At 40.1% G+C, this 23,239-nt stretch overlaps 2 protein-coding genes across 4 annotated transcripts in view; both read left to right on the top strand.

The window, feature by feature from the left end:
* C1QTNF7 (C1q and TNF related 7) overlaps positions 1-3,545 on the top strand; it is a 73,377-nt gene extending 69,832 nt beyond the window's left edge. For all 3 annotated transcript variants that reach the window (XM_025998441.2, XM_072737760.1, XM_025998450.2), the window contains one exon: positions 415-3,545. In XM_025998441.2, the coding sequence (XP_025854226.1) occupies positions 415-1,046 (632 nt within the window). In that variant the 3' untranslated portion in view covers positions 1,047-3,545. The remainder of the gene's footprint in view (positions 1-414) is intronic.
* Positions 3,546-17,402: 13,857 nt separating this feature from the next.
* LOC112923277 (large ribosomal subunit protein eL32-like) lies at positions 17,403-17,837 on the top strand. Its single transcript, XM_072735233.1, has one exon. The coding sequence runs from the start codon at positions 17,430-17,432 to the stop codon at positions 17,835-17,837; it is 408 nt and encodes a 135-aa protein (XP_072591334.1). The 5' UTR covers positions 17,403-17,429.
* The last annotated feature ends 5,402 nt before the right edge of the window (positions 17,838-23,239 follow it).

The raw sequence follows: 23,239 nt of genomic DNA, 5'->3' as shown, positions 1-23,239 counted from the left end.
AATACTGATAGAAATAGGATGGGGCATGAGACAATATAGCCTCTAAGGATTGATCTGGTTCTATCTGCCCCCTTAACTCCGCTCTGGGGAATAGTATCATTATGCTCATCGAATTTATCCTGGAGTGACAAATATTGTATGTGACTGATTTCATTGCAGATGATCCATCATCAAAATAGCATTTAAATGATTTCTCACATACTCAGGAAAACTAACCTGAAATTCTGATGAAAATTTTCTATTTCCGTTTTAATGCATCAGTAATTTTTTTTAAAGATGCATTAGTATTTAGTAGTGTACTGTTGAAAATTGTTTGGAGAGACACATTTAGGGTGTACTGACACTATGTGGGACATGCTGTTTGTGACTGCATATTTGGAGGAATCATTAATTTAAACCATACTCTTTTTATAGGTTTGAGAGGTAAGACTGGACCGTTGGGCCTTGCTGGAGAGAAAGGTGACCAAGGAGAGACTGGAAAGAAAGGACCTGTGGGACCAGAGGGAGAAAAGGGGGAAGTAGGTCCAGTTGGACCTCCTGGAGCAAAGGGGGACAGAGGAGAGCAAGGAGACCCAGGGCCGCCTGGAATTTGTAGATGTGGAAGCATCATGCTCAAATCTGCCTTTTCTGTTGGCATCACAACCAGCTACCCAGAAGAAAGGCTACCAATTATATTTAACAAGGTCCTCTTTAATGAGGGAGAGCACTACAACCCTGCGACTGGGAAGTTCATCTGTGCCTTCCCAGGGATCTATTACTTTTCTTATGATATCACATTGGCGAATAAGCATCTGGCAATTGGGCTGGTACACAATGGGCAGTACCGGATAAAGACCTTTGATGCCAACACGGGGAACCATGATGTGGCTTCGGGGTCCACGGTCATCTATCTACAGCCAGAAGATGAGGTCTGGCTGGAGATCTTCTTCACTGACCAGAATGGCCTCTTCTCAGACCCAGGTTGGGCAGACAGCTTGTTCTCCGGATTTCTCTTATATGTTGACACAGATTATCTAGATTCCATATCAGAAGATGATGAGCTGTGATCGGGACTGATATCCTGAATGTTCCGAGATTCCTGTGGCAGACACTTTGATTTAATCTGGGGCCCTGGAAGGTGGAGCAAGCAGAAATGAGATCCAAAGAGACTCCCACTCAGATTCCAAAGCACTTACAGAGAATTCTAACAGAATCTATTAAAACAAGATGAACCACCAAATGGTTGAAACCACACCAAAATGAATTCTATAAAACAATAATCCCAGATAAGAATCCTCTCCAAAACAATGTTCATAAATATTTAAACAAATTAAAGACAATGTTAACAAATTTTCTATTAAACTCCCAGAGTAATAAAATCAGCTGGCAATGATATTGTCTCATTAAATCTTCATAAAATTACATTTTTGCTTGCTATTTAAGAGAATCATAACACCCTAGAAAAAGTCTCTAACAAATCTCAAAGTCAAAAACTAAAGGTAAGAGATACTGAATAATTTGAGGCAAGCTAGAGTGAAATGATAACTTACTTTGTTTTATTATTTGTTCCTTCACATTTATATATGTATTCATTCAACAACTCTTTAGTAAGCCTGTGTGACCCAGACACTGTGGTACTGGGACAGATTTAAAATGAGTTAAGACAAAATCTCTACCTCACACACGCTGGTGTGTGATGAGCATACTGTCACAATTCAGTGAGATGAACACCTGACAAACAGTCTGACTCAAAGCTGGATGCACATGGGACCTGCTCTTCCTGGAGACGAGGGCCAGAGAAGGTTCCATACACCGAAAAATGCTAAGCATGCTAAGTTGTGTTTGTGTAGGAGGGGAGGGATACAAAGAAAACATGAATTCAGTGGCTTCACTCACCCCATCTCATCCTCAAAACACCCCTGGTATTTGCCTTCGGAAAAGGGTGTTAGAAAACTCAAAGATAGAGGGGCCCGGGAGAGGTATCAGAAATGAAGAGAAACAAGTTACTGAGATCAGCCAGGAGGTTATTCTCCTAAGCCTTTAGCTTACAGTTTCCCAAGACAATTATTACTCCTCTTAGCTTGCATACAAATGACAGGACTACATTGTCAGGAGGCATTTTTTCTCATGGATTTCCAGGGTATTGAATTCAAGTAAAGTGAAGCATAGGCCTACTGATTTATAGTAAACTGATGGGAGTGAACAGGAAGAGGAGGGAGAGAGAGACCAGATGTGTGAGCAAATAATAGTCCCTTCCAAGCCTCACGGTTCCTGCAGTCCCACCGTCTCTTGGGGTGGGCATCTTGTTCCCCACAGCAACACAGTTCCTCACTGTTCCATCTCAGTCATGATTCTCTTTAATCTGCTACTCCCTAGTCATAGGATTCCCTTACTCCCTTCCTTTTAGTGGCTCCTAATCCTCCTTCCATGTGTTCTGTCTTGGCTCACTCATTTAATAGACATTTTAAATGCCTCCTATGCGTGAGTCACCACAGAGTTCTGTGAAGGTGGAGGAACACTGAGGTGAGTACGGCACAGCCCCTGCCACCAAATTTCTAAAGATATGAGAAAAGAAATGACACACATGCACATATACAAAATACCAAGAGTTCTAGAAATGAGCAGGCTAAAATATGTGAAGTGCTAAACTGAACATAGAGACAAATGCTCTGAAAGAACTGCTGAGGGAAGCAGGCTTACTCTCAAATTGAAGGGTGAGAGAGGAGGCTTGGGAAGTCTCCTCTGCCTCCTGGGCCTTCCAGGTAGGTGAGATGTAAAGTGGCTAAAGTGAGGACAGAGGTAATAATGGGGACAAAGCATGAAAGTAAGAACAAGGACCCAGAAAAGCCTCGAATGCCAGCCTGACAAATGTGGACTTCATTTACAAGGAACCATGGAGCCCCTGTGTGCTCCAGAGCTGGATCTGCCATGATCAGAGGTGACATTTATAGTGATCACACAGCAGTGTGTGAGGGCAATGCTTGCTTCTCTCATCAGCAGACCTATCTCCCATCATCTTCTGCCTGTCATGCTTTGCCCACTTGCTGCTCTCCTTCTGACTCAGGACATAAGTCTGGAAGGCCAAGAGCAATGAAAGTAGAAAAGAAGAGAAAACAAAGGTGGTTGGAGATAGTCACCTGCTTCTAGATAACAGCAGAGCCTGGAAGGCCAGGCTACAAAGTGCAACAAAGAGCCAACAGCAGAAGCTCACCTGGGGAACATGATAATATGGGCCCTTTGAAGACAATGGGATTTGCTGGAGAAACTGGAAATGGAGGAATTATTGCAGACAGTCATGACCACAAGATTATTGTGTAATTTAAATTTTTTTCTGATCATGATCCATTAATACATTCAGTTTGTGGACATTGTTTACCTATCTTTTAAATGTTTCTTTCATGACAAAGCCTATTTTGAGTAGCTTTTTTGTGCTTCTACAACTGGTTCTAGGCCCAAAGATGAATTTGTATTTTGAAATATCTGGTGGGATTGTGTTGGGTACCAGAGAGCTAAAATGGGAAAGGAAAGATTATTTTGATATTAAAAGGATAAACTCCTTAAGCAAATGTAGGTGTCTTTTGTTCCTTGAAAAAGAAATGACAGATACCATTTATCCACATTTATGAGTATTTGTGTAAAAAAAATAGAAGACTAATTTTGGTTTAAATAATTCTAAGTCTCATTCCAATCATTCTTTGTAAGGGCTTACTTGTAATGAATATGCATTAAGAGAGATTTATTAACTATATAACATCTTGTTCCAGAAGGATTTAGAGTCACTTGCAAAGACAGACAAACAGAAAGAATGCATTTGTCAGAATCAGGTGAGAATAAAAGAGCAAAGCAAATTTTTAAAAAGTGACACCAACACAAAACTGTGTAGATAAACATGTGTGTGCCTTGGAGCACACTTTTGGGACACGTGTGTTTCCTTGTACCTGTGCACTCCTGGGTCCTTCATCATTGTGAATGATGTTGTTGGCAGTGATAAAAAAGAAAGGTTTTATAAACTCCGAATATACTTCTTCTCTGCCACTATGTGAAAAAAAGATCATGGACATAAAAATATTTCAGAAATTGGCTAACATGTTGTTTGATACCTTCCTCTCTCTTGCTTTCTATAGCTCCACTTCCAGCAAAAACATCCATACCCAGCCTATCACCAAAGCCAAACCTAAGGGACATTGTAGACATTGTTCTTCACCTCCCCACTGAATAATTTTGTTCAGTATAAAATTCTTAATGGTTCTAGCTCTTACACGTACAGTTCTGAGTCATCACACCTTTCCATCCTCAGTGCCAAGATTTCGTTCCTATACTGATCGTTACTTCCCTAGACAAGTAAAATCTTTCCAAATGACTCTCTGCCTCCAGCTGCAACCCTCTAGTCCATCTTCCACAAATACAAATCTGATTTACAGCTTAAAGGCCAGCGATGGCCCCCCAAACCCTGCAGTATGAAAGAGGCCTTGAACTTTTGGGGGCTTTGCTATCTGGTATTCATTCCATATCCTTTTTCTGGTATTCATATCTAACTTTTCTTCTGAAGGACCACCCTCTTTTACATGCTAAGTCTTTGAGCTTCTAAACAGAATGGACTCTTGTACTATGTAAATCACTGGGCTGAACAATCAGAACATAGCATTCCACTCACCAAAATTATAGGTCCTGGTGACTAAAATACTGAGACTTTACTGGGACTCTATAGGAGAGAATCTCATTCTCTCCCATTAGACTTGAGCCTGTGATCCTCTACGAGCCATCTTACCATCACTGAGCATAATACCATTTGAAATGGAGCCACATACACATAGGGACAGAGATCCATGCAGTAGGGACACATACAGTGGGGACAGAGATAAAGAGAGTCACCATTCGAACACTAGATATGCCTGCACCCACTATTCCTCTGGACTTTTCAGTTATGATAGTCATTCCATGCCATTTTTATCAAGCTTTTTGGGGTGAGTTTTCAACCACTTGCAAAAGATATCCTAGGGGCATCTGGGTGGCTCAATGATTGAGCGTCTGCCTTGGCTTAGGTCATGATCACAGGGTCCTGGCATTGAGTCTGGCATTGGGCTCCCTGCAGGGAGCCTGCTTCTCTCTCTGCCTGTGTCTCTGCCTCTCTTTGTGTCTGTCATGAATAAATAAATAAAATCTTTTTTTAAAAATGATATCCTATCTCATATTAATACAGACACCCTTTAGCAAGGCACATTAGGCCCTTGGGAATCCAACCTCTGTCTACTTTTATAGTCATAGCGTATAATCCAAGCAAATGGAAGATACTTGCAGCTCTAGGATGCCTTATTTTCATGTGCCTCAGGGCCTTAACACATGCTATTTCATTTGCTCCTCATGTCATTATTTTCTTCTTTGCCTGCTTAGCTCACTTTTCAAGACCCAGCTAGAAAGCTACTTCCTTTTCTCTAATATTCCTCTTCCCCTGTGTTCAAGGGGAATCAAAAGTGACCTCACACATCTCCCTTATGATCTGGGAATGAGTACAGAGTCACAATAGCCACAGTGAACATGTGGCACTATTTTAAATGCTTTATGTGTATTAGCTCACTTGGTCCTCATGGCAATTACTCTATTTTACAGATGAGGAAACTGAGAGACAGAAAAGATAAGAAACATGTTAACAAAATAGGGCCACAAAGACCCAGGCAGTTGGGCACCAGAGTCCACTCTTAATCATCATGCAGGGTCCTTCTCCTATTACACGCTCATTCTACAGCTGTGCATCATTGCACTGCCCATATATTTCCTTTATTTTTCAGATTTTATTTATTTATTATTTATTTATTTATTTATTTATTTATTTATTTATTTATTTATTTATTTATTTATTTCAGAGAGAGAGTGAGTGTGAGCAAGTGGAGGAGCAGAAGGGGAAGGAAAAAATACCAAGCCGACTCCGTGCTGAGCACAAAGCCTGACACAGGGCTCAATCCCACGACCCTGAGATCATGACCTGAGCTTAAATCAAATATCAGACCTTAGCTGACTGAGCCACCCAGGTGCCCCTGCACTACCCATATATTTCTACATTTGGCTATCTATTCATCTTTAATACTCAACGGCTGTACGCAGTGCTGTTCTTAATATGTGCTCAATAAAAAAAAACATGGTGAATTGATCAATGCCAAGTTCTTTTTAGCCTCAATTTTTACATGTGTTTCACAGACCAATTATTGCACTGTGGGGAAAGTGCCCCGTTCCTCCATCCTCTTCCTTTAATGCTTATAAACATCATTTTCCTCCTATTTCAGCTAAGCCCATCACAATCAGGACTGGCTCCTGCATGATCAAAATATGCCGTGTGGCTTGACCAGGCAGCTCTGCAAACTCTAGGGAGACAAAGCTACACTCATCTCCCTTTCTCTGCACAAGAAACAAAGACTGGCCCTGGGACAGGTGCCGAGTCAATGGGTCTGGTTTAATTCTGCCAAGGAGAACTCAAGCAATCTTTTACATCATACCACCATGTTTATCATTATGCTGAGAAAAATTAGGCAGTCTGAACTCCTCTCCATTTTCCTCAAAAGACAGTCCCTGTACTTAGGATAGTTAGGACACACACACACACACACACACACACACACACATTCTTGTCCCGATTAACCCTGATAGAAGCCAGGAGCAAGCAGGACTACACTGTGCACAGGCCTGGTGTGTCCCTGAGTGTGGTTGGTACTCAAGCCTAAGACACCTCAAATATTTTGGGTAACTGAAGAGTCCCATGGAGAAAAAAAAATTAAAGAACACACACGCATAAAATCTTCAATGAGTAGTGTTTAAATGTTGTACCAGGGTTTCCAGAAACACACTGATGTTTCTTTTCCTTTTTTTCTACCACAGGGTTTCTCAGCCTCAGCAATATTGACATCTTGAACCAGATCATTCTTTGTTCTGTGGCTTGGGTCAATCCTGTGAGTAGTAGGATGCATAGCAGCAGCCCTGGCCTCTACCCAGTAGGTGCCAGTAGCACCCCCTCCCGTCAGAGCAATCAACCCTATCTACAGACACTACCACTACCAGATGTTCCCTGAGGGGCAAAATGGTCCACAGCAGACAACCATTTCTGTACAATCTGGTCATGGTGACAGAGTCTGCTCAGTCCCCACAATCTACCTTTTTGCCAACAGCCATTTTCCAGCTGATCTTTTCTTTTAACGGACATAAGCAACCTGGCTGGTCACCTTTCAAGGAAGATATTTTTTTCCCCTTTCAAGGGATCCCCTAGTTGAAGAGTAACCTGTCCTCAAAGGCACACGAAAAGCAGCAAGAAGCTGTGCCCTCATCCCGGTTCCTTCTTGCTGTGGCCAAAATATTTCTTTTGTGTTTTGTCTAAGATACAAAAATCACAAAGTCTCCAATTTCTGAGAATGTGTGCCAAGAAAATAATTATTAATGTGGGCAAAGGTTTAATTACAGAGAAAGCCTTGCAGCAAAGTTTGTAATATGGAACACTGGGAAATAGCCTAAGTGATAATAGAATATTGGTTAAATGAGCTGTGATACATTCATCCAGCAGAATATATGGAGTGTCATTAAAGTGGTGAGGATAGAAATGCGTAGCCCCATAAGATCTTCATGAAGTACAAACAGAACAAAGTGGATCACTGAGAAGTATTTCAATAATTATGATACTTTTAAAGTATGTTTGCATATGTGCATAGAAAAAAATGGATGAAAATGAATGATTAATGGGCATTTTTAAGTTTCCACTCTTTTGATCTTTATTTTCATTTTATAATAAACATATTTTACATAAAATGTTTTTATATAAGCTCTTGGACAGTCAGGATAGTTGCACACTATTATGCTCCCAAAGGATTGCAGAGAAAAGTCTAAGGAGAAATAGAAAAAAAAAAAAACTAAACTAAAATTGTAGGTTAAGTGTGAAACAACATCATCCTTTAAGTTTTCTGATGGCATACCCGGATGTCTATTCCAGAGGATTCTTTAAAGCAAGAGTAACCCAAAATATTCCTAGTTTATACATATTTTTTAAATAATCCCACCCTAACTTGAACAGGGAAGGAAATGAGTCTTGAATTGACATCATTTTATTGAGTTTTTATTAGTCCGGAACTATAAACCCAATGGATTAGCCACAGTATGAAGTCATTCCAAATTGATGCATCTGTCGGATGGCAAAGGCATTTATGAGCAGCAATATGAAGACCAAGTCCATGGCTTTGTTCCAGTGCCATCGTGAAGGTGGTAGAATTTATTGAAATAAAGCCTTGCCCAATACAGTCAGAATTCCAAGAAATGATCTGAAAGCACTGGCACTAGAAAAATCATAAACTCTAACGGGTTGCATAGATACTTGTACATTACAGAAGTGCTATCTTTTACCAGATTGCTCGTGAGATGCTGCTTTGGCTGAAATAAACAGCAGGAAAAGGCGAAGTCTCTGTAATCTATCCCTACCACAGCTTCAGATAACATTCTTGGCACTGCAGTGCATCCCTGTTGTTATTGAAATTATTCTAGAACAATGAGAGGGAGTTGCAAGTACTTTCTACAGAAGACACCCAGGTCTCACTATACTCACAACTAAAATTATAGTGCAGGGGCCTGAGGTGGTCCACTTGGTCAGATTACTGGCAAAAAATAATTAGATGGTTGGTAGGTGAGATTGTCAGGGTCCAGAATACATATTCATCAATATACCATGATACACACACAGAGAGACACACATGAAGTTCATACCCACTTGATGTCCCGTAGGCATAAAATTCAGATTAAATTTAGGATGTCCAATCAAATTTGAATTTTAGGTAGCACAACACCTCATTATTGAGTATAAAGATGTCCCAAATATTTCACTGGGGTTTTTTTGTTTTTCTTTTGTTTTGTTTCTGCTTAATCTGGCAACCCTACTGTCCTAGAATTCATCTGTAAAGGCATAATGTGAATCCAAATGACCTTCAGAAGGACTGTGCATGTAGTTTGTCCTATAATAAGAAGGAACTTTTCTTATAAGAAGGAATTCTTAGCTTCTCAAAAGAGCTTCAAAGAACTAAATTTAACTGAATCAGAAAAGACATAAGAAAGGCTGGTTAGAAGGTCAGAAGATATAAGATCTAGCCCCAATGGTTATGATAACCAGCCTTGTGTGACTTTTCTGACAAACCATCTAAAACCAGTAAATCTGGGGATCCCTGGGTGGCTCAGCGGTTTGGCGCTGCCTTCAGTCCAGGGTGTGATCCTGGAGTCCTGGGATCAAGTCCCCCATCGGGCTCTCTGCATGGAGCCTGCTTCTCCCTCTGCCTGTGTCTCTGCCTCTCTCTCTGTATCTCTCATGACTAAATAAATAAAATCTTTAAAAATCAATCAATCAATCCGGTAAGTCTATTTCTACTTATATCCACAGTGGAAAATACGCAGCTGACTTTCTTTCTCTGAACTCATGGCAGACATTGTTAATCGATCTTTGTATTCCTTCCCACTGTGCCCACGGGCAGCCTCAGGATTTTGTTCAACCAAATGTGCAGGCAGCCATCATTCATCAGGCACTGGCAAGAGTCTACCCTTGAGATGAAATTGTTTGCCTTCCCTGAATTAAATGAGCCTTGGGTTTCCTTTCTGGCTCTAATGGAAGTTTGGCATTCTTTGGAATTCCAATTCAACTCTGAAAAGCAAGATCATATCAAGTTTCACACCCTTGATTAAAAGCAAAACATGGCAGCTGTCTTTTTTGAAGTAGAACTTTTTCAAGAGCAGGAATAATGGACACAGGAGTCCTGCTTTGATCGGACCCTTTGGGAGCTGGATGCCTCCAACCTCAGTGGAGGACATGGCAGGTCCTGACTCTCACCTTCAGCAATGACTTTGACTCCACTTCACTTCATATTTTCACTTCTTTCTGCTCAGCAGGGTTTATCCTACTTCTCACTGGCTTCCTCTCCCTCTATACATCTTTTCTACCTCATGAATTCTGCTTTCTCACAATCCCAACTTCTCATAGCCTCTTGTAGTAACGTGCTGGTTCATTACATCATTTTGTTTCAGCTCAAATAGTACAATCTGCCTGATTCTCTCTTATTTGCCCCAGACTGAGGGTGTCAAGGCTTAGCTGACCCCTGTTTACCAAGGGGGCGGTCAGAGGTTGGCTGTTAGTTCAGTCAGCATCCATTAGTCCTGTCACCTAGAACTGTAAATATCTGGTTAAAACATGGTTGCCTGAGCAAAGCCCATCAGCAGGGGATATTGAGGGGGTAGAGGGAATCAGGGGGTTCTGTTTTTCTTCTTTTCAAAAGGATGTGATAGGTACCACGATGTCCAGTTCATAACTTCACAGGTCTTTTCAAGGACCAAATATGATCATGTATGTGAAAAGTGACTATTTTACCTGGTTTCTTCCAAAACCAGAACCTGAGGCAAAAATCTGAGTGTAAGGAGCTCATTTGAGAGGTGCAGAAAACATCAGTAGGGAGATGAGGAAACAGTAATGTGTGTTACTAAGAAACTGCCACAGTAGCTGCCTGAAGCTCATCCAAAAGGGAAGCTAGGGGAAATGGGATGAAACACACACCCAGTGTTATGTGAAGCAGTAATAAGGGAGAACAGTTAGTGGGACAAAGGACCACCAGGTAGCACCCAAACAAATGCCAACTCTTTTTGCACCACTATACTTAATTGGACAAAGCAGAAGAAACATCTTTCTCCTATGTACTCCTCAATCGTATTTTAATGACTTCTACTATTTGTGCCTATACTCGTGTTAGTTTGCTTTCAGCTGTATAAAATGATGATGAATAGAAGAGGGCTATATTTGTCTTCTTTCCCTGGTCCTATGTTCTTAAGGACAATCTTGAGCCATACACATGCTTTAATACCCACAACAACCATGTCATGAACAAGACAACAGTAATACACATTGTGAGGACACAATACAAAACTTCATCCAATGATAGAACTTGAGATAAGCTTCTGCTCAATCCCATTCCTCTGTGACAGTGCTGAACCAACGAAGAGATACTCTCAGAAGTCACAAAAGAACCAAAACACTGGTTTTCCTACAGATAGTATGAAATCACAGAATACCATTTGGTTATGAAGCTGAAACAAACTCCCCAATGGCTGTCTCTTGGTCTATCTAGACTTTGGGGACTATTTGTCCTGCATATCAGAATCTTCCCCATTCAGCCTCAGCAAGGACCAAGGTCTGCCTTGCCTCAAGTCAAGTTCATAGAACCCCAGATGGGCCACACCTGCAAGTGGCCCTTTGCACATAGCCTACTCTCAAGAATGATGCAAAGACTAGTGGATTCTAGACTCTTGCCATCTCCAGTCAGAGAAACTATCCCTCCTCCCTCCCTCCATGGGAAGGAATCATTGAAAGATACAGATAAGTCATTAGCAATTTCAAGCCACAAGTGCATAGAAGTTCCTATTTTTCAGGGTGGCAGAAACAGGGTGAGGAAAACAATGCTTTCTTACCCCACATCTAAGTGAGAAGAGCTGATCTGAAAACCTATTTCCCTTTCAATTCTCAATGACCAGATAGGAGTGAGCCATTAGACAAGCAGAGGGGCCTGCTCACAGAAGAATCATTTTCAATTACTCTTTCATCCTATCACACAGATATCAATGCATTTAGGTCTGTAGAGAAACCATAAATGCTTCAGTAACTAGTGTTCTATCTTCTTGTTCATCCCATCTCACACACTGAGATTGCTAGTAAACTCTGCAGTGAGCATTTAGCAAAAGGAGTTTAAGAATGTCAAGACCGAGGCTCCAATATGTCAAAAGGAAAACTGTTTCTTTGGGAATATTTCTTCCTTCTCAAAACAAGGTAAGAAAATAGCAATACTGCTTCTGCTTCAAGGTTTACTTTGATGGCCGAATGGAATATGGCCAGTTTGCTTGTTAAGGTACTGACCTCTAGTGGCCAGCAATGATGACTACTCTCTTGCTAGAGAACGAACATTCTAAGATTTTACAAACCCAGGTGTAAGCATGGTGAGGCTTTGAAGATCATCTTTCTCTGCCCACCTCATGTTATAGAAGAGGAATTAGAGATCCATAAAAGATGAGTAATTTGTCGGTGGTCGCTTAGATGGAACTGGAGCCAAGCTCTGTCTTTCATTGCGTTTCATCTCTTCCCATTGCCTAACGCTTCTTTCAAAGCTACTATTCCACTTGTGCTGCACTTGACAAATAGTGTGACAGAGACAATACTTCAGTTCCAGACACCCCTTCTATGAGATGGTAAACAGCTAGAAGGTAAGAATTTTTTCCTAATCGTCTTTTAATATCTAGTCCTTTTCACCAGGCCTGCCACAGGACAAGTAGGTAATGAATGTCAGATGGATGGATAGACATATTTTAACTTGAAATTGGAAATCGACAAATACCAGGAGATACTTGACTTTTTATCCTATCGGCAAATGGCAGATCCAAAATTAGAAAGCCAGCAGTTCGGTCTTAAAGGCTTAAACCTACCATCCCAACCACTTACTCCAAGGACCTCTACTACTAACAATGGTCTTCCTGAATTTCACAGAAGCAGCCTCAGTGGCTATTGAGTTAACACAGCGTATTCAAGAGAAGATTATGCTTTTTCAGATTCTCAGTCCTACTGAGTTTTATCCTCAAATAATAACCCAATGGAAACTTTCCTTCATATGTTCATTTGTTCCTTCAATCATTCAACATATATTTATTGTCTACTATGTTCCAGGAATTTCCCTAAGTAATAAGAACCCAGTGGGAAATACAAAGCAATGTGTCAACCACTATGCAAGTGGTAATAAGCTCTGGAAAGATAAAGACGGAAGACTTGTTAGTGATGGCAAATCCTTCTCCAGTCTTGGTGGAGAAGTGGGTTAGGAGATAATCCTGAAGGATCCTAGCATATATTGGTACCTCAAGGAACATGTGAGTAAACCTCAGGACCCCTTGGTAAAATAATCCAGTAGGTAGTGAAGGGACAGGATCTCCATATAGTAAGTAACAAAACTCATGTTTCCCTCTCCCAAACTATTTTACCTAAAATTTACTTGCCTTTGGAGGCTGTTAGTGATCTTCGCTGATACCTACCTTCTGGCTCCTAAAATTCTTCTTCCTCTCCCTACCCTTCTGTCCCAAATATAGATATAAATCCTTTCTATAATTTCCCACAGCACTACAAGACTATGTTGGAACAAGTAAAAGATTTTAATAAAGTCTTCCACAAACAAGAGAGGAATTATAGCAGAATTACAGAAAGCTGGCAACCAGATATGATGGCACTTGGGGCCCAGAGGCCACCCTCATGAGGTTGGCCAGGCTCCTGTTGGATTGCTTCCCTGTCCAGCCCTGTTAGGCAGCATATGGCAATGTTCATCTTTCCCTAATGCCCTGGGAAATTCCTCAAGTACATCAAAGCACCTCACAGCCCAAGCCCAAGAGAGCAGACTGGTGCATAGTGGCAAGTATTCCCTTGCCCTGTGCTCTAAATTCCATCTCTCAGATAGTGAGAACACAGGCAGCTACCAATTTACAGATGGCTCTTACTCCAGAAATCTATTTGCTAGACAGTTATTTGGAATCTGCCATGCATTTCCCAAAGCATCAACAGTGATTGAAATCAGAAACAAGTCCAAGAAAATTCTATTTATATCCTGGTCCATTTAAGAATGTTAGAAACATAGCTTCCCAATTTGACAGAAATGAGGAAGTGAGTATAGATGCTCCTGGGTACTCTCTATGTCAACAGATCATCTGTACCAAGAACCCAAATCTTCTTCCTGCCAGGTCCTCAAGAATTCTGCATTAAGGGACAAAGCACAGATGTCTGTACAGGGAGCTATGGCTGCAGACATCAAAAAAGGAAAATTCTTGACCCGGAATCATTAGAAAGGTTTTTCCTAAATTGTGTCTAGCAAACTATGTTTCCCGGGTATAATTAGCATTCGGTGCATTTGAAGAAAATACATTACAATTTTTGGCACCACAGGATATGAGAAAAATAGATGTATCAGTGCCCGATGAAGTAGAGCCTGTTTTTTTATTGAAATGTTGTCAGCAACTCCTCTGTCCAGGGAGCTCAGAAGGCCTCCCTGAATAAGATCTTGTTTTGATGAAGGGTCATCTGAGAAACTACTCTCAATTATGCAAATGTAAGACAAGGGGACATACCTACTGCCTTGGGAAATGGGAATACAATAGGATTTTCTATGACATGAATGGATGCTGCCCTTTCTAAATGCCCATCATAGTCCTTGACATCACTGAACAAATTTGCAAAGTGGCCAAGGAACCTCCTCAGGACAAAAGGGGTTTAGGCACTGGACTCCTTGTTGAATTTCAACAGCATTAAAACCTTTCTGATAGGGGTGCCTGGGTGCCTTAGCTGATGAAATGTCTGCCTTCAGCTCAGGTCATGGTCCTGGGGTCCTGGAATGGAGCCCTATGTTGGGCTTCCTGCTCAGGGGGCAGTGTGCTTCTCCTTTTCCCTCTGCCCCTCCCCTGCTTGTTCTCTCTCTCTCTCTCTCAAATAAATAAAATCTTTGAAAAATAATAAAAAATAAATAAAACCTGATAAACTTGGATGGTCCTAATTGAGCTGATCAGTCAGAAGGGGTACTTGGCACCCTGGAGGGCAATTCAACATGAAGAGAAGGGGTTCAGGGACTAGAGACTGGAGACCAGAGTTTCAAATCAGAACTCAAGTGACTGGGGGGAGAGAGGAAGGAAGTTTCAAGTGTAGTTGCTGGTTTAGGCATAGCTTATGACTGAGGTCTTAAACATCTCCAGATACTGGGAACAGTGGCAGATTATGCTTGTGTAAACCATATTGGAGAAACCAGGGTTTCTCAATCTGGGTGCTATTGACATGTTGACATGATTTTTTTATGGTGGGGATGGAGAACTGTCCTGTACACTTAACGATGGTCAGCAGCATCCCTGGCCTCTACCCACTAGATGCCACTAAGAGATTCCCTAAATTGTGACAACCAAAAATGTCCTCAAACTTTGCCAAATGTCTCCTGGAAGGACCAAATCTATACTGTTTGAAAAGTAGTGGTATAAACTAAAAAGTACAACCATGAAATCTTAAATGTGAGGAAATGTGAGGAATCTGGTATGAATATTTGGACTGTCAGACACATCAATGCATCCGAAAGCAAAAATGTTCAGCCTTCTTGGGGCCACTTACTGCAGTAATGAACTAGACTCCTCTGTTCTCTCTCCATTGGCATTTGGATACAGGACTACCTCTTAAATGGAGTAAGTCTCTCAAATTTTATGAACGATTCTAAGTGAAATTGATACTTCAAGGGGGAGACACTGGATGCCCTGCTAATAAAGGCAAATACATTTTTGAGTAACTACTTAAAAAATGAAAGTATTGTGACGATATTTATATCCTAAGCTGGTGAAACAGGTCATAGCAATGAGATGCTTTCAAGGGAAGTAGCTAGAGAGAGAGAGAGAGAGAGAGAGAGAGAGAGAATATAAAAATTAGAGGAAAATAAGCTTTTTGACAAGAAAAATGTGAGAACTCACAATTCATACTAAGAACAGCAGTTTTCTCTGATATGTAAGAGCATATCCAATTATTTCAAGTTATGACATGAAACTCTAAATAAAATGAATCTTATAGAATTTTATTCTCAATAGCTCAGACAACTTTCTTAGGAAGGGAGAATCTTTTGAAAAGAAGCAAATGAGAAGAAAGTCATTGCAATTCAAAACAAGCTGAAAATCTTTGCCCTGGAGGAAGAAAATTAAATGCTTTAATATCTATAAAATAAAAATAGGCTACACAACCAATATATCTGAATCAATAAATGTTCCACTTACTATAGAAACAAGAGGTTCAAATTTGATGGAGTTCAAGTTATATTTCAGAGGAGATCTATATAATTCAGTAAACTGGAAAATATGAATCAAATGTTGAAGAGCATGATTTTATAAAATTAATGATTCAAAGGTGATACTTTGGCTTCCAAGCTGAGCTTTATTTTAGTGATGTGTTTTCCCTTATGACATATTTTTCTTTCATGGAGAAAGTATCAGCTACAATCAAAAATATTATAAAATTATTGGGCAGCCCGGGTGGCTCAGTGGTTTAGCGCCACCTTCAGCCCAGGGCGTGATCCTGGAGACTTGGGATCAAGTCCCAGGTCAGGCTCCCTGCATGGAACCTGCTTCTCCCTCTGCCTGTGTCTCTCTTTCTCTCTCTCTTTCTGTGTGTCTCTCATGAATGAATAAATAAAATCCTTAAAAAATATATTATAAAATTCCAACAACTGCGTGTGAATGACATACTCATCCAAAGCTGTACTTGTGTTCCAACTGTTCAGGTGTGAAAAGCATATTTTAATTATTCATTGATCTAAAAAATGGGCCATGACAGCTTTCCTCCAAAGAGAATATAGCATGATAGTCTCATCTCAAGTTCCATGATTTTTCCGTGTTTATTCCAGTGTCCTAATCTCCCAAAGAGGGTTCTAACTCACCATGCTTTAGTGGCATACCTTTTAAGGCATTAAACACATTTGCCTATTTTTTTCAAGAATACAGATAAAAATTACATGCCTCAGAGTCCTATGTAAAAAAAAAAGACAATATTTCATTTGTTCATTCATTCACTTCTTCATCTATTTAAAGATGTGACTGCTACAGTCACTAATGCTGCCTAACAAATGACTCCAAAATGCAATGGCTTAAAACTTTCACTTTATTATGCACATGGATTCTGAAAGCCAGCAATTTGAATAGAGCACAGCTGATTCACTAATCTCTACTCCACAATATCTGATGCCTCCATTAACAAAAGTCAAACCCTAGAAGTGACTCAATAATTAGGGGCTGGAAATATCCAAAGACTTCTAACACACATGTCTGAGACCTTGGCCAGGATGACTCAAAGACTAGAACTGCCAAACAGAGTGTGTGCACCTGCTCTTTCCATGCTGGCTAGATCCTTCACAGTGTGGTGGCTTCAGAATAGTCAAACTTATATAGCATCTCAGGACTCTAAGCATAAAAGTTCTAGCAAACAACATAGAAACCACATCATATTTTGTGACTCAGCCTCAGAAATTAGCCAGCAAGTCAGCATCACTTGCACAATACCCAACTGTCAATGAGATTATAAGTACACTCAGATACAAGGGGAAGGAAAACAAACTCCAATTCTCAATGGGAGGAATTCAAAGAACTTGGAGGTTTTGTTTTAAAACAACCACAAAAGCATACGAACACAGAGCACAAATTTTTATTATTTGAAATAATTTTTAAAATAATATAACTACTTTATGGTAGGGCTTAAAAATAATAAAGAATATTTTGAAAATCCTTATGCTAATTAATTTCAAAACAAAGAAAAGAACAATTTCCTAAAAATATACAATACTAAAACTGAAAGAAGGAGAAATTTAGCTCTTTTCCTCGGCGCTGCCTGCGGAGGTGGCAGCCATCTATTGCTGGGCATCATGGCTACCCTCAGACCTCTGGTGAAGCCCAAGGTCATTAAAAAGAGGACCAAGAAGTTCATCCGGCACCAGTCAGACCGATATGTCAAAATTAAGCGCACCTGGCAGAAACCCAGAGGCATTGACAATAGAGTATGCAGAAGATTCAAGGGCCAGATCTTGATGCCCAACATTGGTTACGGGAGCAACAAGAAAACAAAGCACATGCTGCCCAGCGGCTTCCAGAAGTTCCTAGTCCACAACGTCAAGGAGCTTGAAGTGCTGCTGATGTGCAACAAATCTTACTGTGCAGAGATTGCTCACAATGTCTCCTCCAAGAACCACAAAGCCATTGTGGAAAGAGCAGCCCAGCTGGCCATCAGAGTCCCCAATCCCAAAGCCAGACTGTGTAGTGAAGAAAATGAATAGACAGACAGCTTATGTGCATGTCATATTTGTGTTAATAAAACCATAAAACTACCAAAAAAAGGGAGAAATTTAAAACCCAAATGGGCTTATAAGCATCAAGGAAATAGAATCATTGATCACAAATTGAGCTACAGCCACCCCTCTACCCTCCACAAATACATTATTTTCTGAAGAAGATATACAATGAGCCAATAAATTCAGTGAATTACAGAGCTCAATGGTACTACTCATAGGGAAATGCAAATTAAAACCACAGTGTGATACCGCTTCATATCTACTGGAATGACTATCAAAAAAGTGGAAAATAACAAATATTGGCAAGAATTTGCAAAAATTAGAGCCCTTGCATGTGACTGGTGGAAAATAAAATGGCTCAGCTACTATGGAAAAGAGTAGCAGTTCCTTAAAAAGGTAAACAAAGAATTACCATATAACCCAATGATCCACTCCTAGGTATGTACCTAAAGGAATTCAAAACAGGGACTCAGGGGCACCTGGGTGGTTCAGTAGGTTAAGTGCCTACCTTCAGCTCAGGTCATGATCCCAGGACCCTGGGATTGAGCCCTACATTGGGCTCCCTGCTCAGTGGGGAGCCTGCTTCTCTCTCTACCTCTCCCCACCAGCTTGTGCTCTCTCTTGTTCACTCTTTCCCCGCCCCCACTAAAATAAACAAACAAACAAACATAGGGACTCAGACAGACATTTGTATGTGACTCTTCATTGCAACATTATGCACACTGACCAGTAGTGGAAACAACCCAAGTGTCTATCAGCAGATGAATGCCTAAGTTAAATATGGTGTATCTATATAATGGACTATTATTTAGCTTTAAAAAAGAAATGACATACTGACACCTGCTACAACATGAATAAACCTTGAAAACATTACGCTAAGTGAATTAAGACAAACACAAAAGGAAAATGGTTGTGTGATTCCATTTATATGAAATAACTAGAATAAGCAAATTTATAACAACAGAGAGTGGAATTGGAGGTTGCCAAGGGCAGGATTAGGTCACCAGAGGGAGAAAAATAGAGTTATTGTTTAATGGGTACAGAGTTTCTATTCTGGGGTTATGAAAAAGTTTTGGAAAGAGATAGTGGTGATAATTGCACAATGCTGTGAATATAACTAATGCCTCCAAATCGTACACTTAAAAATAGCTAAATATATATATATATTTGAAAGTTATATATATGTATATATTTGAATGGCTATATATATATTTGAAAGTTATTAAGAGAGTAGATCTTAAAAGTTAAGTTTTCATTGCAAGAAAAAATTGTAACACTGTGAGGTGATGATTGTTAACTGGATTTATTGTGGTGATCATTTTGCAATATATAAAAATATCAAACCATTATGTTGTACACCTAAAACTAATGTAATTTTATATGTGAAGTATAACTGAATATAATAGGATAAAATGATTAAAATGATAAATTTTATGTTATATGTATTTTAACACAACAAAAAAGTCTCCAGATCCAGTTTTACAGACAAGTTTATAGAACAGATCATGTGTGTACGCGTGTGTGTGTGTGTGTGTGTGAAAGAGAAACAGATACAAAGACAAAGACAGAAAGGCAGGAGGAGAGAAAGGGAGAGGGATAGTCTGCTTTGTTTGAGATTCAAATATCCCTTACACTGGGATGCCTGGGTGGCTCAGCGATTGAGCATGTCTGCCTTCAGCTCAGGGCGTGATCCCGGAGTTCCAGGATCGAATCCCACATCAGGCTCCCTGCAAGGAGCCTGCTTCTCTCTCTGCCTATGTCCCTGCCTCTCTCTGTCTCTTTCATGAATAAATAAATAAAATCTTAAACAACAAAAAATATATATATCCCTTACACTAAAACAAAACAAGGACAATACAAGAAAGGAAAAAAATAATAGTCCAATTTCACTGATGAACACAAAGGCAAAAAATAATCAATACCAAATATTGGTAACTAAATTCAAGAATTATTTTTTTGGGCAGCCTGGGTGGCTCAGCAAGCGCCGCCTTCAGCCCAGGGTGTGATCCAGGAGACCCGGGATCGAGTCCCACGTCGGGCTCCTTACATGGAGCCTGTTTCTCCCTCTGCCTATGTCTCTGCTTCTCTCTCTGTCTCTCTCATGAACAAATAAATAAAATCTTTATTAAAAAGAGAATTATTTTTATATTATCTTGACCAAGTTTAGTGTATCCCAGAAATGCAAGAAAAGTTTGACATTAAAAAAGCCTGTTAATGTAATTCACCACATTAAAAGATGAAAGAAGAAATCATATTTGATTACCTCAAAAATGCAAGAATAAAAGCTTATGATGTGATTCAACATTTGTTCTTGATTAAAAGCTCTAGCCAGCTCAGAACACTTAACCTAAAAGAATGAGATTTTTGCATTTTGATTCAAGATAAATCTGCTAGATTCATTTATTTTGCTTGCATAAGAAATTTTGTAAAAAAAAAATGATGTTTTTGAATTATGATTTTTAATAATTTCAGAAAATTCTGACATTATAACTCTTATGATTTAGTTCAGTTAAATATTAAAATATCAGAGAAGTCATAATCAGAAAGTTAATTAGCACAAGTGTGGTGAACAGAGCCTATCTCTTGTGACAGTTGATTGCATCAAATAGATGATCTTGTACAATAAACTTATCTGCTATAGATTGAACTATATCCCACCAAAACTCACATGTAGATGCCCTAAGCCTCAATATGACTGTATTTGGAGATAGGGATTTGACGAGCTCATTATGGTTAAACGGGGTCAGATGAGTGGAGTACTAATCCAATAGGATCAGTGGCCTTGTAGGAAGAGGAAGATGGGGTGCCTGAGTAGCTCAGACAGTTAAGCATCTACCTTCAGCTCAGGTCATGATCCTGGGGTCCTGGGATTGGGCCCCATATTAGGCTCCCTGCTCAGTAGGGAGTCTGCTTCTCCCTCTCCTTCTGCCCCTCCCCACTTGTACTCTCTGTCAGCATCTCTGTCTCTCTCTCTCTCTCAAATAAATAAATAAAATCTTCACAAAAAAAAAAAAAGAAGAAGAGGAAGAGGAAGAGAGTTCTCTCTGTCTCCAACTGAATGCACCATGGAAAGACCATGTGAAGACACAACAAGAAGGCATCCATCTATAAGCCAAGAAGAGAGTCCTCACTGGAAATTAATGCATTGGCACTCTGATCTTGGGCTTCCCAGCCTACAGATTGTGAGAAAATAAATCTCTATTGTTTTAGCTACCCAGCCTATGGTATTATGTCAAAACAGTCTGAGCTAACTAAGACAACAAAATTCACATTTCTTTTTTTACACTTAATAAGATTTACAGCATTTACTGTATGCCAGGACTTGACAAATCTTAACTTAATAATTCTCATATCAACCTTCTGGAGAAGTTGCTACTGTTAACTTCATTTTATAAATGAGGAAACTGAAACCTAGGAAAGTTAAGGAAGTTGACCAAGGTCCCTCATTTGAGATCCACCACTCACCTCCATCCTCCCTACTCTCTTCTTGGGGGTCACCAGACATGACATGGGCCTCCTCAGTGCTCCTCCATGTCCCCCAACCACTCTGTTTTCCCTCTTTCATACCACACTTTAACTTTCTAAATCTCTCTTTCACATCAGTAATTCTCTTTCCAGCTGTGTCACAGGAAATTTGACTCATCTTTTGTTATGAAAAAGAAAAATCATGACTGGGGTGCCTGGGTGGCTCATTTGGTTAAGGATCTGACTCTTGGTTTCGGCTCAGGTCATGGTTTCAGGGTAGTGAGATCAAGCCCCAAGTTAGGCTCCATACTCAGTGTAGAATCTGCTGGAGATTCTTTCCCCTTCCTTCTGCCTCCCCCTCTGCTCCTCTTCCTGCTCTCTCTCTCTCTCAAATAAATAAATAAAAATCTTTTTTAAAAGTCATGACTTTATTAATCACTTCTAAAAGCTCTAGCTGATTCTTTTTCACATTTGCCTCATCTGGTAGTATCTTACTCTTCTTTCATTTTTTCAAAGCCTTCCTTTAAGTTCTTTAATGATCCTTGTTTTTTAATATTCTCCATCTGATTATTGTATTATCAGAAGTTCTTTCATATCTAATCATGCCCTATGGTTGTCTATGGACTCCTGATTATTTCCTGCTGTGTTGCCTAATTTTGGATTGTGAGCTCATCTTCAGCAAGGTTTATCCAGGGCTGTCCTGAACTAATTACTCAAAAGTATAATCCTCCAGAAAAGGTTGGTGTTTTTTTTATAAATTTATTTTTTATTGGTGTTCAATTTGCCAACATATAGAATAACATCCAGTGCTCATCGCATCAAGTGCCCCCCTCAGTGCCCATCACCCAGTCACCCCGTCCCCCGCCCACCTCCCCTTCCACCACCCCTAGTTCGTTTCCCAGAGTTAGGAGTCTCTCATGTTCTGTCTCCCTTTCCAGAAAAGTTTTATATGTGCTCTTGCCCAGCACCCTCACAGGGATTCAGTAACCTGAGACCACCTTTGAAAATGTGTCACTTAGGGAATTCCTAAACAGTACAGGTAGCATAAATAGGACAGACAACATGGTGTAAGCCGATGGTTATGAATTCTCTGGAGAATATTTTTTCCACCACAAGCAAAATACAAACTGAGACTAGTTTTGGTGTTGTATCAGCACTAGTCAATAAATAGTCTATTTTATTTTATTTTTTATTTCTTTCAGGTAGGCTCCATGCCCAATATGTGGCTTAAACTCATGACCCTGAGATAAAGACCTGAGATCAAGAGTCCTATGCTCCACCAACTGAGCCATGCAGGTACATCAATAGTCTCTTTTAATCTAAAGACTTATTCTTTCACCTCTGAGAGTTTTTCTTATATTATTTCTTTGATAAATTCTCCTTTTTCATTTTCTTGGTTCTTTCTTTCTGTAACTACACATGTGGAATTTCTTGGAGCACCTTGGTGGCTCAGCCATTTGGGTGTCCAACTCTTGGTTTCAGCTCAGGTCATGAGCTTAGAGTCATGAGATATAGCCCAACATCAAGCCCAACTGGGGTTCTGTGTTCAAGGGTGTCTGTTTCCCCTCTCTCAGTCTGCCCCTCCTCCTTTTCACACACACACACACACACACACACACACACTCTCTCTCTCTCTCTCTCTCTAAAATAAATAAATAAATCTTTAAAGAATGTGGAATTTCTTAACCCAAGTTCCTTTCATTTTCTCAATAATGCTTTTCTGTAAGGGCAATATGCTAATTTCTCATTGGAATTTCTCATCCAAAACTGTCAACATCTGTGTTCAGTTTTTTGTAACCATTCACTTTCTCCAGAAAATAAGTTTCCATGTTTCCAGTTCAGGGCTGGCAGAGGTGGGACAGGGAGAGGCAAAGGTATATATCTGGCTACTTCAGTTCTGTGAGGATAGAGCCCTTCGCACC

The sequence above is a fragment of the Vulpes vulpes genome, chromosome 14, assembly GCF_048418805.1.
Source record: "Vulpes vulpes isolate BD-2025 chromosome 14, VulVul3, whole genome shotgun sequence".
Classification (NCBI taxonomy): Eukaryota; Metazoa; Chordata; class Mammalia; order Carnivora; family Canidae; genus Vulpes; species Vulpes vulpes.
Note: the sequence above shows the minus strand (reverse complement) of the source record. Positions and strands in the feature narration are given on the sequence as shown.